We start from the raw sequence: 12,543 nt of genomic DNA on the forward strand, positions 1-12,543 counted from the left end.
TGGAATTCCTCCAGACAAAACACTTCCTAGTAGAGGCCAGTCACACGTTCAGCTGCAAGGCAGGGGCTGCCGTTGGTTGGTGTGAAGCCGGTGTGAGAATCAAATCGGGCAGGGCAGGGCAAGACCCGAGTCTCCGCTGAATTTCTAAAATGGGTAGCCAACCTGAGCTGCTGTTGGACTACAATGCCCATCACCCATAGCTGTGATTTGTCGCAGCAGAGGGTGATGGGAGTTGTAGTCCGTCAACAGCCGGGGAGCCTCAGATTCACCACCCCGATCGGAAAAGTGGATAGAAAAAGTGGCATGCTTGAGTGTGATCTGGAGGGATGCTTGACCCTTCACCTGCTTGCTTCTCCCTTGCAATAGGGCCGTTTCTTCTCCATGGAACTGGTGTCAGACGACGTGCCCTGCTTGAGGCTCACACAGCACTCTTCATCAGACCGCACGGAAAAAGGTATGGAGCAGAATCTATACGGAGAGGGTGCAAGAGAGACTGACAGCAGGTGCCTGTGGAGCGTGTGGGGCTTGGCTTAATCCGGAGTAGAGGTGGGGATTATGGATTAGGACGGCCTCCTTCTGGGAGTCCTGGGAACTCCCCCCCCCCCCGGGCTGCACACAGGCCTCATGAAGGACAGTGTTGCCAGCTCTTTCTGAATGCCTCCCTGTCCACCCCACGCGGCCGCTGGGGGCTGACGCAGCCCGAATGGCACTCCGTGGCCTTTCCCTCCCCGCCACTCCACTGCTGCCTCAGCCAAAAGAGAAAGCCCTTCATTCATTCATCGCTTCTGGAAATGCAGCTGCCAAGGGATCTGTGTGTGCACGAGGGCTGCACTGGGTGTAGGACAGGGACCCCGGAGCAATCTTTTTCTACCCTCCAGCTCTCATTTGCTGTGACGGGTAGTGCCCCCCCCCCTGTACAGCACGCAAGAAAGGAAGCTAGCTGTGAATTGGGCGGGGGAGTGCCGAATCGTTAGATTGGAGGAAGCAGAACTGGACTCGTGTCGCTGGTTGACGTCGGCGAAGTCCGGCTGAACAAGAACCCGGTGAGCGGGGTGTGTGTGTGTGTGTGCGTGCGTTGGGGGGGCGGTGAGGTTGTCGTCAAGGCCCAGCTCTTTCCTGAGGATGTCGCATGCCATGGCGGTGGGGAGAGGAAGAGAAGAGGAAGCAACACACAAATGCAGCTGTAGACAAGTGTGTTTGTGTGTGTGTGTGTAGGGGGTTAGCCTCGCTTGCGTCACTTCCTGCGTTACAGGAAGCGAGACACTGCTTCGGCGCTCTATGGCTCTTCCAGACCTCTGCCTTCCCCCAAAGATACCGATTCTCGGACGGTTTCGGGTTAGTGGACTTGAACCCGGAGTTTTGGGTTTGTGCGTGTGTGTGTATGTATCTCAGGGGGGGGCTTGTTTTAGACTGGGTGGGGCGGAGACGCTGCTTTGTGGGTGAAACCGCCAAGGCCTGAGAGCTGCCCATCTTTCAGGAGCATCCGAATCGGGGACACTGCCCGGCAGGCCCTTTCCTTGCACCGGCTCCGCTGTGTCCCTTCATACATACTTCCGCACCCTGCCTCAGTCTCCATTTTCTGTCAGCATCTTTGTCCTCTCTTCTGCCGGCACCTCTGCCCCCACAGCCGTCGCCACTGAATGGATTTTATGCGCCTCTGGCTGAGGGCCGCTTCCTTCCTCGGAGGACAAGCCTTCCGTTCTCTGGGCACGGACAGAAGACCTAACTTCCCTTCGCTTGTGGGGCAGCCAGGAAGGGCCCTAGGCTAGTCAGAGGTCAAGCTGCCTAGCCTGTTTTGGAGCCACGCACTGCCCCCTTGAGTGTTTCCTTGGGGGGGGGATTTGTTGGAGGTTAAGGGGCACCTTGCACTGTCCGTGGTTTGACTAGCTGGCTTTATTTTTTTAGATTAATTGATGTTTATCTACTTCCCTTCATCCCAAGACCCCAGGGCTTTAAGCCCAGGATCTCAAACTGTGACCTTTCCTCAGGTGCTGGCTTATAATTCTGGCTGCTGGTATATTTCTGGGCAAAACACAAAGTGGGCTATACTCTAATGCACAACAAAAAAACCCAAATTGTGTGTGAAGTTCTCCCCGATAGCTCACAGGGACTTCAGAGTAAATCTGGCCGATATGTGAATGTACACCCTCCATTCCGGAGGAGATGCAAGCTAAAAACCCTGTGTGAAACATGCCCAGAACGGTGCCACCAATTCGTCTGGTGGCAGCTTGGGATCAGGCCTTCTCCATCATCCCAAAGTTGTGGAAGGCGTTTCCTCGTGAGTAGAAGAGGTTTATCAACCCTGGAGGCCTTCAAGAGAGCCATAAAGGCCCACCTTTTCAGCTTGGCTTTTAATCATATTGAACAGTTTGGATGGCTTCAAATGAGTTCTACGTCAATATTTGAAATGGTTTTGTTTTATGTTCATACTTTAAGTGGCTTTTTTAAAAAAAAGTCAACTTCCCTGAGCTGTTTTTGGATGGGCCTTATATAAATGAAATGAATGAATATGAATATGATGAATATTTATATACCGCTTTTCAACAAAAAGTTCCCAAAGCACTTTACATAGCAATAAATAAATAGGCTCCCTGTCCTCAAAGGTTTCACAATCTAAAACAACAACAACATAAGATAGCTACCCGCAACAGTCACTGGAGGGATGCTGTGCTGGGGTCGGATAGGGCCAGTTGCTCTCCCCTGCTCAATAAAGAGAATCACCATTTTAAAAAGGTGCCTCTTTGCTCAGCAGGGGCTGTGAATGAATGAAATGGATAGATAAATTCCCATTATCTCTGACTCCTGGCCATGGTGCTGGGCATGATGGGAGTTGTAGTCTGATAACGGGTAAAGGGTTGCCGTTGGAGACTCTTGCTTGAATGCCTCTGGAGTGATTTGGCCCGTTTCCTGCAAGGGTACCGTGGGGCTCTGCTTCAGTTCCGGGATGCCTGGTTGGATTTTGGAGACAGGGTAAGTAGGACATTGTTCTTGATTGTAGGGGCCGGGGGGCAGCCCCCATCAACCCTAAGGGAGCTGCCCCCCCTGCGAAAAGATGGCTTATTGGACTGGTGCAAAGCGTCACCGTCTGGTCTGCGGCAGCATGCAGAGGTGACCATTCTCCCTGTGGGGTACTTTGCTTTCCCCAGCACCAGGGGAGTGGGTCTCTGTTAAGAGGAATGGTGCTCGCTTGAGCCTCTCCACCCTCGGGGTGTGTGTGTGTGTGCCAACGCTTTCCCCATAGAGCTCGTAAGAGAGGGCCCCATCATTCTTACAGAGCTTTCCCGACACTGAGAAACGTGCAGTCCTGTGCGGAGGGCAGCACCACGAGAAATGGCTCTCGCGCTGAAGGCTTCTTTGCCAAAGTGGCCTCCACTTGAAATATAGTGAAGATCCCTGGTGTAGAGAAGGTCCTGCTTTGGGCAAGGGGCTGAGCTTCCTCTGGGTCTGTAGACTGTGTGTGTTTGTGTGTCCACAGTTACTTTGTGGTGTGGCCTGTCTTGCTTGTCACTTGGGAGCCAGTGTTTTGTAGAGGTTAGTGTGTCGGACTTGGAGCGGGGAGACCCAGGTTTGAACCCCTGCTCAGCTATGAAGCTTGCAAGAGGACTGTGGGCCAGCTGCTCGCTCTCGCTCTCTCAGCACTTCCTTGCCGAGTGGTTGTGAGGAGCAAGGAAAAGGATGGGACCTTTCATGGGACTCGGGAGAGCAGAACTGGTCTTGTGGGAACAAGCATGAATTGTCCCCTTTGCTAAGCAGGGCCTGCTCTGGTTTGCATTTGGATGGGTGACTACAAGTGAGCGCTGCGAGCTCTTCCCCTGAGGGGATGGGGCTGCTCTGGGAAGAGCACCTGCCTGCTTGTATGCAGAATGTTTCAAGTTCCTTCCCTGGCAGCATCTCCAAGACAGGGCTAGGAGAGATTCCTGCCTGCAACCTTGGAGAAGCCGCTGCCAGTCTGGGTAGACAATACTGAGCTAGATGGACCCATAGTCTCACTCGATATAAGGCAGCTTCCTATGTTCCTGTGACCTCGGATGCTATCCTGAGCTCCTTGGAGGATAGAAATGGTAGGCCTTGACTAATTTTCTTTGGATCTGGAAGCCAGCCCCAAAATCTAGGAGCCAGGCAATAGAGACTGGATAGAATTACCAGATTTTGTGACGAATGTTATGTGGAGAGGGCAAATAAGCTTCTCTTTATCCCCTCTTCAAGTAATATACTTAGTTCAGGGCTGCCCAGATCCAAGATTTGATTAAATAATTCTGCCTCTGAATATCTAAATTTCTGGTTAAGTGGTTAAATTTCTGGGCGCCATGGCTCCCTGGCACCTGGGTTTTTTCAAGCTCTGTGTTAATGTGAAATAAGAAGCGGGGCGGTGGGGGGGGGCGGGGAGAAGCACCATGCAGGTACAGACCGCTGGCTTAGGAAGCTACCTTCTACTGGGCCAGACCCTTGGTCCGTCCAGAGGGAGACTCTTCCCAGCCCTACCTGGAGATCCTGCCAGGGACCGAAGTTCTTGGACTTCCCGCAAGCTGAGCAGGGGCTCTACCACTAAGATCCCACCCCATCCCCCAGACATGTGCCTCTTTGAGCCAGAGTCACTTTTTCGCTCTGCTCTCAGGGGTGAGAAACTCTCCGGAAGGACCGGGGCGCTTGTGAGAACACCTTGTGATGCTTTCTCTTCGCACCCACGCTGAAGCATGATGCCAGGTCGGCATCTCTCTCTCCCTCTTGCTCCTCACTCGCTCGTTTTTGCTGTGTGCAGATTTTCGGTGTGACGTTTCCATCGTGCATCAGAGCTTCCTTTGCGCTTTCTCCCCACCACTACCTTTTGCGGGTTTGAAATGACCAGAAGAAGTACAGCAGACATCTCCCTTCCTCCCCAAGAAGACTCTGTGTGTGTTGTGTGGCTAAAGACATTGTGACCTCAGAGAGCAAAATACCATTTTGCATCAGCGACATAGGAAACGAAAGTTCCGCTTTCTTGAAACTGGCAATAATAGGTTGCAACCTATTTGTCACTGTGTCGTGGGAAATGCCCCTCTCTTTAAAGCAGGGGTTCTCCATCTTGGGGCCCCAGATATCCCCCTGCCGTAGTGGCAGGGCATGGTGGGAGTTGTAGTCTGCCATCTGGGGGGACCCAAGGTCTAGCACCCTTGCTTGAAAACAAACTCCTTCCCTTCCTCCTAAGCAAGTGCCCCTGTCTTTTCCTCTGTCGGCAAATGCAGTTTGCTCAGACTGTGGGCCGCTCTTGAGTTCCTCTTCAGTTCTGCCTTGATGACAGGAATTTGCGCCGACTCTTTTGATGATTTGCAGAAGTCTGGTCTTGAACTTCCCCCTCTTGTTCCAAGGTACGGCACTCGGAGATCTCTTAGCATCGCCACAAAGTGCTTTCCTGCTGTCTGTCAAGGTCATAAGAGGATGATTCCTCCGCTTCCCGTGGATGCATAGTTCTTGGGAGGGTGGATAGGGGATTCTCAACTGCACTGGACAAACCAGACCCACGTCAGAGCTCTATGCAAGATTTGGCATTCCAAGGAGCCACACCAGGTTCTGTCCGTTGCTGAGTCAGTATTCAAATTCCAGCGAGCAAGTGCCGGATTTTTAAAAAGGGGTGGTGGTAATTCCAGGTTTGTGAAACAGAATATTTCTTTAAGGTATCTGAAAATTGCTTTTCTGTTTTGGAAAGAACAAACATTTGCAGAGTAACATACAATAAGAACAATGACAGTAATAAAAACTAGTGGGTCAAAACAGTCATTGACCGGGCAATCATTTTGTGTAGATTGCGCTTATAGGAAACTCCAAGTAATTAAATATATGTAATAGAATATTTGATAAATATACTTGCAAGAGAGGAGTAAAAGAACAGTTTGAGATTTGCAGGATTTCAACTTCAAACATGATTCATTTCATTGGGTAATTACCATACGGTAAATTTGAATCGTAGTAAATTTGAATTGGAGAAATATCTGCTTCTCTTGGGTATGGTGTCATTTTTGAATTACAGAGCTGATTCTTTAGTGTTAGAATTCTGCTGAGAACAGCAGTTAAAATGTGATTATTATATTGAGAATGTCTTCTTTTAAAAGTATTAAAAAATTATTTAAACTTTCCCACCAGCATATTCTGGTGCAAAAAGTAGTGCTTTCAGCTCATTTCAGTGGCAGGATTGTGTATGCCCAATTTGGTATCTGTAGATAATTGGGGAAGTATGACTTTATTTTGCATCATACAAACAAACTCTTCAGAATATATACTGTAATAGAAAGTTGATCACAAATGCAGAGTTATAACTAAAGTAGCAGTTAAAACAGCTCTAAAGTCACTGTTTTCTGCAAGATGTGGGAACATAATAAGGTCTTTATCTGGATCCCAGACTAGGTTTTCCCCCAAGTTCTTTCGTGTTAGAAATCAGGAGGGTCATCTTAAATTCAGAGTCCTTTTCTGTTTGAGTAAATAAGGTATAACTTGTCTTTAACCCTCGATTTTTAAGGGGCCCGTCTTAAATTCAGGGTTGTAGGTGCCAGTGGAGATAATTCCTCAGCCTGGGGGCCACCACCGAGAAGGCCCTTCTCCCCACTCGTCACCCACCTCATCTCTGAAGGAACACCACCTCTGAAGGTACTCTTGGAGGATGGGGAGGAGCAAGTTTTCCTTCAGGTATGAAGGTGTGATCAGTTCGGTCTCTTCCCTGGCACAGCAGTCTCATTCCATCCACAGGCTTGCAGAGAGCTCTGCTACCTTCCAGATTCACCCCCCCACAAATCCTGCCCCCATCTCAAGATGTGCCATCTGTACAGCATGGGGGGGGAACTGTGTTCCAATTCCTTTGGACAGTGATCAGCAATGACAGGCTGGGGGAGGAGAGAACATGTGGGATAATGCCCTGTTGGACAACTAGGGTAATTAGCTCTCAGCATCAGCAGGGATATTTTTTTATTTTGTTGTTGGTATGGGCTGCACCAGATCCTGTTTTCCACGGCTGGGGCTATGCTAGCCTGTGGCCACAGGAAAGGCAAGAATGCTTCTGAGCACGTGCAGAGCGAAGGGAGGCAGGGCTCTCGAAGTGAACTCTCATCGGAGGCAGGGCTCTCAAAGTGAACTCTGAGTGGAACCCATTTTCTTCCAGGTGGTGTACAAAGCACCTCGTCCAGGCTGAATTTTGGGGTGGGTGGGTGGGGATGGGGAAGAGAGCCTGCACAGAAGACACTTCTTGTGTCCCCCCTCCGGCAAATTCCAGATGTTTTAGTTGATAGGTTTGATGTAATCCATGATAACGGAAATGCACTCTGTGCATGCTCGAGGACACTCCCTCCTACCCTCTATTGTTCTGTGGTTTGACTGTAGGTGTTCAAAAATAGCTCATCAGGACCTTGAAATAAGTAGAAACTGAGTAACCCCCAATTTAGTTGATCTCCAGTTCTTTCCTATCCACTTCGCAGTCCTCCACAAACTAGCACAGGAAGGAAAGTATAATTCACACCTGAATTTAAACGTTCTCCCTTCCCCAGATGAAGAACAACTTTCAGCAGGGTTCTTAACCTTGGGTCCTCAGACGTCCCAACATCTCCACCACAATTTCCTTTCAGAAACCCTGACCTACAGCGTTCAAACAGGAGCACTTCTGTAAATTGACTCTGGTTTAGTTCAGTTCGAAAATAAAATAAAACAAACTGAGCCTTGATGTAATAATTCACATTGTGAAATGCGCACCTTCTAAGTGAATTCCTCTGTACTAGGTCTGGGGTTTGTTTGTTTATTTATTTATTTTTACACTTATATCCTGCTCTTCCTCTAAGGAGCCCAGAGTGGGGGACTTGAGTTTCTCCTCACAACAACCCTGTGAGGTAGGGTTCCATTTCCCCTTTCTCAGCTGTAGGAAATGAGGGTGCACACGCTACCTGGCAAAGGTAAACGTTACCTGGCAGAGGTAAGCGAAGGCTATGGATTTCAGGCAGGGTCAAGCTCTGGCCCCTCTCTCCTTCATACATCCCCCCCCCCAGTTTATTTCAAGTTGAGTCCTTTTGATTCACACCTCCCACTTGTCTTTTTCCTTGGCAGGAAACTTCCTTTCTGATGACTACATGCTTTTCCCCGTCCTGGGACTTGCCCGTGTTTCCAGATGCCTGGTTGCTGTGTGCTAGCACCCACCTCTGCGCGGAGTCATCCTGCCCTGGTGCTGGAGGCCACCTAGACACCCACCTGGAGTATCTGCTTTTAAAGAAATTCGGAAGCTCCTCCCTATGGGTGGGGCACTGACCTCTCCCGCCCGCAAAACCGCAAGCCTCAGGTGCTGACGACTGGGTTGGTGGGAAGCACAGAAGGCGGAGCTTATTTTCCCTGCAAGCAGCCAACCGGAGACCTGGGTGGGATCCGGACTCCCGTGTGGTCCTTTGGGTTGCCAGGGCAGCCTCGGAGAGGGATCCGTGCCTGGGGGCGATGCAGTCGGACGACCTTTTTGTCCGCAAGATCCGACGGCACTCGAACCGCCCGCCTCTCACCTCGCTCTCTTTCGAAGCCTTCCGGGCTACCAAGGCCCCGGCGGGTGAAGGCCCCCTTGTGGGGCACTGTGCCCCTCCATTGAGGTCCCCGCGGTGCAGCTATCTCATGCATCGGAGCAACAGCGACGTGACGCTGAGCGAAGGGGAGCTGGATGCGGCCACCCCCGGCTCCCCTATGCCGCCGGCTCCGGGAACTACTGCGGGGCCTCACCGTAATGTCAGTGGGCCAAGTTCATCCGTGAAGGGCGTGGTGCCTCCCCGGGCCCGGGCCCACAGCCACGAAGAGCCACGGGCTGGCAGCCCCACGGCACGCCGCTTCCGTGACCCCCTGCTCCTTCTCGGACTGGCGGACAAAGAAGTGTGGGAGTCTGAGGCAGACGGCAGCCTTGCCACGGATGGGGGCAGCCCCCGGCCTGGGGCCGCTGAAGCACCCACGCCAGTGTGGGGCCGCCATTTGGCCCACTACGACGTACAGAGCATCCTCTTTGAGCCCGGGGAGGTAGCCAGAGACTCTGAGAAGCAGGGCAACGTCAGCACAGGAGCCTCCGCTGCCTCACAGCCCCGCCTGGCGGGCACGGGACCCCCCTTCGAGGGCGAGGCGGGCGAGGACAAGGACGGGCCCCTGGTGCTCAGCTGCCCCTACTTTCGGGTGGAAGCCGGAGGCGAGGCGGAGTGGGGGCTGGGCCAGCACCGGAGGTCCCTGGGGGGCTTCCACTGCCCCAACATGGCTGTTTCCGTGCTGGAGGAACCCCGCGAGAGCTACGGGCAGAGGATGAGCCGGGCGGGCCACGCCATCGAATACGCCGACCTGGGAGCCTGCTACTATCGGAAGCATTTCTACGGCAAGGGTGAGTGGTGGGTGGGGCAGGAGACAAGCCCCATCTGGACCAGGCTGGAGGGGAGCTGGTCTGACGGTGGCGGGCGTGATGGGCCGCCTTGGCTCAGCAGGGCTTGCCTTGGTTTTCGTTTGGACGGGGGACTACATGTCAGCCCTGTTGAGAGATTCCAGACAGACAGCAGGAAGCTGCCACTGGATGTGGTGACGGCCACCAATTGGAACGGGTTTAAAAATGGGATTAGACACGTTCGGGGAGGATAGGACTATCAATAGCTACCGGCTGGGAGAGCTCTCTGTTTCCATTCAGGTGGCAAGCCCCTGAACACCAGGTTCTAGCGAGCAGCAGCAGGAGGGGGCGCTTGCCCGCTTCGCCCCCCATTTATGAGCTTCCCAGATGCATCTGGTTGGCCGCTGCATAAAGCAGGAGGCTGGACAAGATGGGCTGCTTGGGCTCGATCCAGCAGGGCTTTTCCTTCTATCCTCCTTACCATATTTACTCAAAATCCAAGGTGGGGTCCCATCCCCCAAGTCCTTTCCTGTTAAATAAATTTGGAGCCTTCAATTTGGGGTCCTCTTTCTTTGGGGTCAATTCGGGTGTAGCCTGTCTTTTACGGTGCCTCTGCCTTTTAACGGTGCCGTTGGGGTCAGGGGCTCGAGGTGTGGTCCTTCAGGCGTCCCCTCCCTTCTCTCCCCACAGAGCACCAGAATTTCTTCGGGGTGGACGACCAGCTGGGCGCCGTGGCGGTGTCCCTGCGGCGTGAGGAGAAGGAGGGCAGCACTGGGCCCCAGTACAACTACCGCCTGATCATACGCACAAGCCAGGTGGGTGGAACGGCTGCCGCGGGCCCCGGACGTCCCTCCGCACCCGGCGGCCTAAGGCGTTGCTCTTCTTGGCTAGGCCCGGGGGCCACCGGCAGCCCTCATCCAGCTCCAAGAGTGGCTCACTGTTTGCTGAGACCCCCTTGGGCAATGCTGCCCTGGCCCCTCAGTGGCTGTTACGTCTTTCGCCCCCAGCTCCGGACTCTGCGGGGATCCATCCTGGAGGAGGTGCTTCCCCTGGCCACCCGCCACTCCGCCCCCCGGGGAGTGCCTCCCAAGAAGCTGCTGGAGCACGTGATGCCGGAGCTGAGCCTGCAGTGTCTCCGCTTGGCCTCCAATTCCCCAAAGGTGCCGGAGACCCTCCTCAAGTTGGATGAACAGGGCGTAAGTGTCGGTGTGGGTGCGTATTCGAAACCTTGGCACCCCGCCTTTCTGTCTTTGGGAGATAAACACAATATCGATATCGGGCTGCAACAAAATGTTTGTGAACATCCCTAGTGTGCATGTGTTGCCAGTGAGTGGGCACGGTAAAAGTTCAGGCACCTTTCCTCCTCCTCCTCCTCAGAAGCGGTGCGTGATTGTCCTAAGGTAGTATTCTTCAAGCTAAGAAATGACCCCATCATTTTGTTGTAGCACTCCTTGCCCCCCTCCCTACCAATGGGTTCTATTAGCTCCACCCACCTGGCTGTCTGTTAACTGCCCTCTGTGTCTGCGAACATTCCGCTCAATGGAATGTTACATTGGAGGAAGCTGGGTTTGTGTTTTGTTTTTGTTTTTTGCCTACTAGGGGTCCCCCCCCCTGCTTCAGGTGATTCTGAAACTGACCTATCTGTAGGGTACCCAGAGTCTGCTGGCAACTCCTTCTCGGCTGGTGTAGGAGGTCACCCAACGTGGGATTACATCCCTCCACATGCTCCAGAAGGCAGGAAGTAGAAAAAAACCTGAAGACTCAACCCAGTGCATGTGGGCGTATACCTCCAGTTCTACTTCCTGCCTTCGCTCCAGGAGGTTCTATCACTCAGCTCGCTTCGTGTATTTTCCTATTATCCACTGTTTTCTGCTATTCTTTGTCTACTGTTCTGATCTAGATATTTTTCTTATATTCTCTATTGCCTAATTCTACCTATTTTTTAAAAAAAACAAAAACACCTTTTATTCTCTCTCTTGCTGCATCTTTATCTCCTTTCGGCTGCTTATTACTCTGTCTCCCTCGTTCTCATCACCTTCCGACGGCCTCCGTCCGATGGCCGCGAAGGGAGGCCTTGGAATCCTGGCTTTAAGGGAGCAAAAGGCCCGCAAACGGTCTTTCCCGCCAAAGGCCCGAACAGCCGAAAGGGACGTTTTCAACATGTCGGCCACTAGGGGGAGCCTTGCTGGCGCCAGCAGGCCACAGCGGCTTTCCCCTCAGTATGAAGGCCAGGGTGTGGATGCCAGGTCTAACACCAGGCACGATCGCCTCCGCTCGGCGTCCCCGCCACAAAAAAGGCAGAAGAGGAAGAAGAAGAGTCACGCCGAGCGGGAAACTTTGCCAAGAGCGCAACCTCGCCTACGCGGCTGCCCGGGCGCATTTTGGAGGAGGCGTGCTTACTCTCCCCGCCCCCCTTGTCTCCAGCGGCCGGCCGCCCAGCGAGGGAGTCGGCGGGCGGTTCCGCGGAGGACCGGCAGTCCGCTCAGCGGCAGCCCCCCAGCCCTGAACGATCGGAGCACGGGGGAGAGTCGGAGCAGCCCGACAGGCAGCAGGATGATGGCGGCAGCCCTACCCAGCAGTTACCGGTGAGACCGGGGCCTTCGCGGGGGAGCGGGGAGGCGGACCTGCAATCTGTAGGCAGGGGCTCCCCTGGCATTGAACCACCGGATGGTGACAACCTAGCAGGTAGCCCCGGGAGATCCATGGATCCTGCAGCCCTAAGGAGCTGGATCGAGGAGGCGGTTCAGCGCTCGCTGGCAGCAGCGCTGAAGGGGCGGTCCAGGGACAGAGCACCTAGGCGGCGGGCAGAGGCATTGTCACCTTCGGATTCCCAGGATGAGTCCCCAGTCAGGAAGCGACTTAGGCGCACCAGGAGGGTGACCTCTTTCGCTCGTTCCCAGGAGCTCCGCTCTTCAGAGGATTCAGGGGAGGAGTCTCCCGACATTATGCAGCACAAAGGGGAGATGGCTGGAGTAGAGAGCGGGGACCAGGTTCCCGATACGTCCTCTGAGGAGGATGGCGAGACTCCCGAGGAACAGGGACCGGGGGCGCAAAGCCAAAGACTCTCCCTGAAAGAGGATGCCCAGGCTATCATTAACCGATCCCTGCTTGCCTTGGGTCTGAAGCCAGTGGCACCTGAGGAGGAGACCCCTGTATCCAAGGGCTCCCTTGTTCTCCCCAATTCGAAGCCATTCCAGTCT

The 12,543-nt window shown here is 53.5% G+C and overlaps 1 protein-coding gene across 8 annotated transcripts in view; it reads left to right on the forward strand.

The window, feature by feature from the left end:
- SIPA1 (signal-induced proliferation-associated 1) overlaps positions 1–12,543 on the forward strand; it is a 47,009-nt gene that overhangs the window by 4,328 nt on the left and 30,138 nt on the right. For 6 of the 8 annotated variants that reach the window (XM_053278258.1, XM_053278252.1, XM_053278259.1 and 3 more), the window contains exons 2-5: positions 367–454; positions 8,059–9,346; positions 10,034–10,158; positions 10,351–10,539. In XM_053278258.1, coding sequence (XP_053134233.1) covers positions 8,437–9,346; positions 10,034–10,158; positions 10,351–10,539 — 1,224 coding nt within the window. In that variant the 5' untranslated portion in view covers positions 367–454; positions 8,059–8,436. Of the gene's footprint in view, positions 1–366; positions 455–1,314; positions 1,336–6,509; positions 6,658–8,058; positions 9,347–10,033; positions 10,159–10,350; positions 10,540–12,543 lie in introns of those variants that run through there. The other 2 variants (XM_053278255.1, XM_053278257.1) reach the window with 2 other exon arrangements.

The sequence above is a fragment of the Hemicordylus capensis genome, chromosome 14 (genome assembly GCF_027244095.1).
Source record: "Hemicordylus capensis ecotype Gifberg chromosome 14, rHemCap1.1.pri, whole genome shotgun sequence".
NCBI lineage: Eukaryota > Metazoa > Chordata > Lepidosauria > Squamata > Cordylidae > Hemicordylus > Hemicordylus capensis.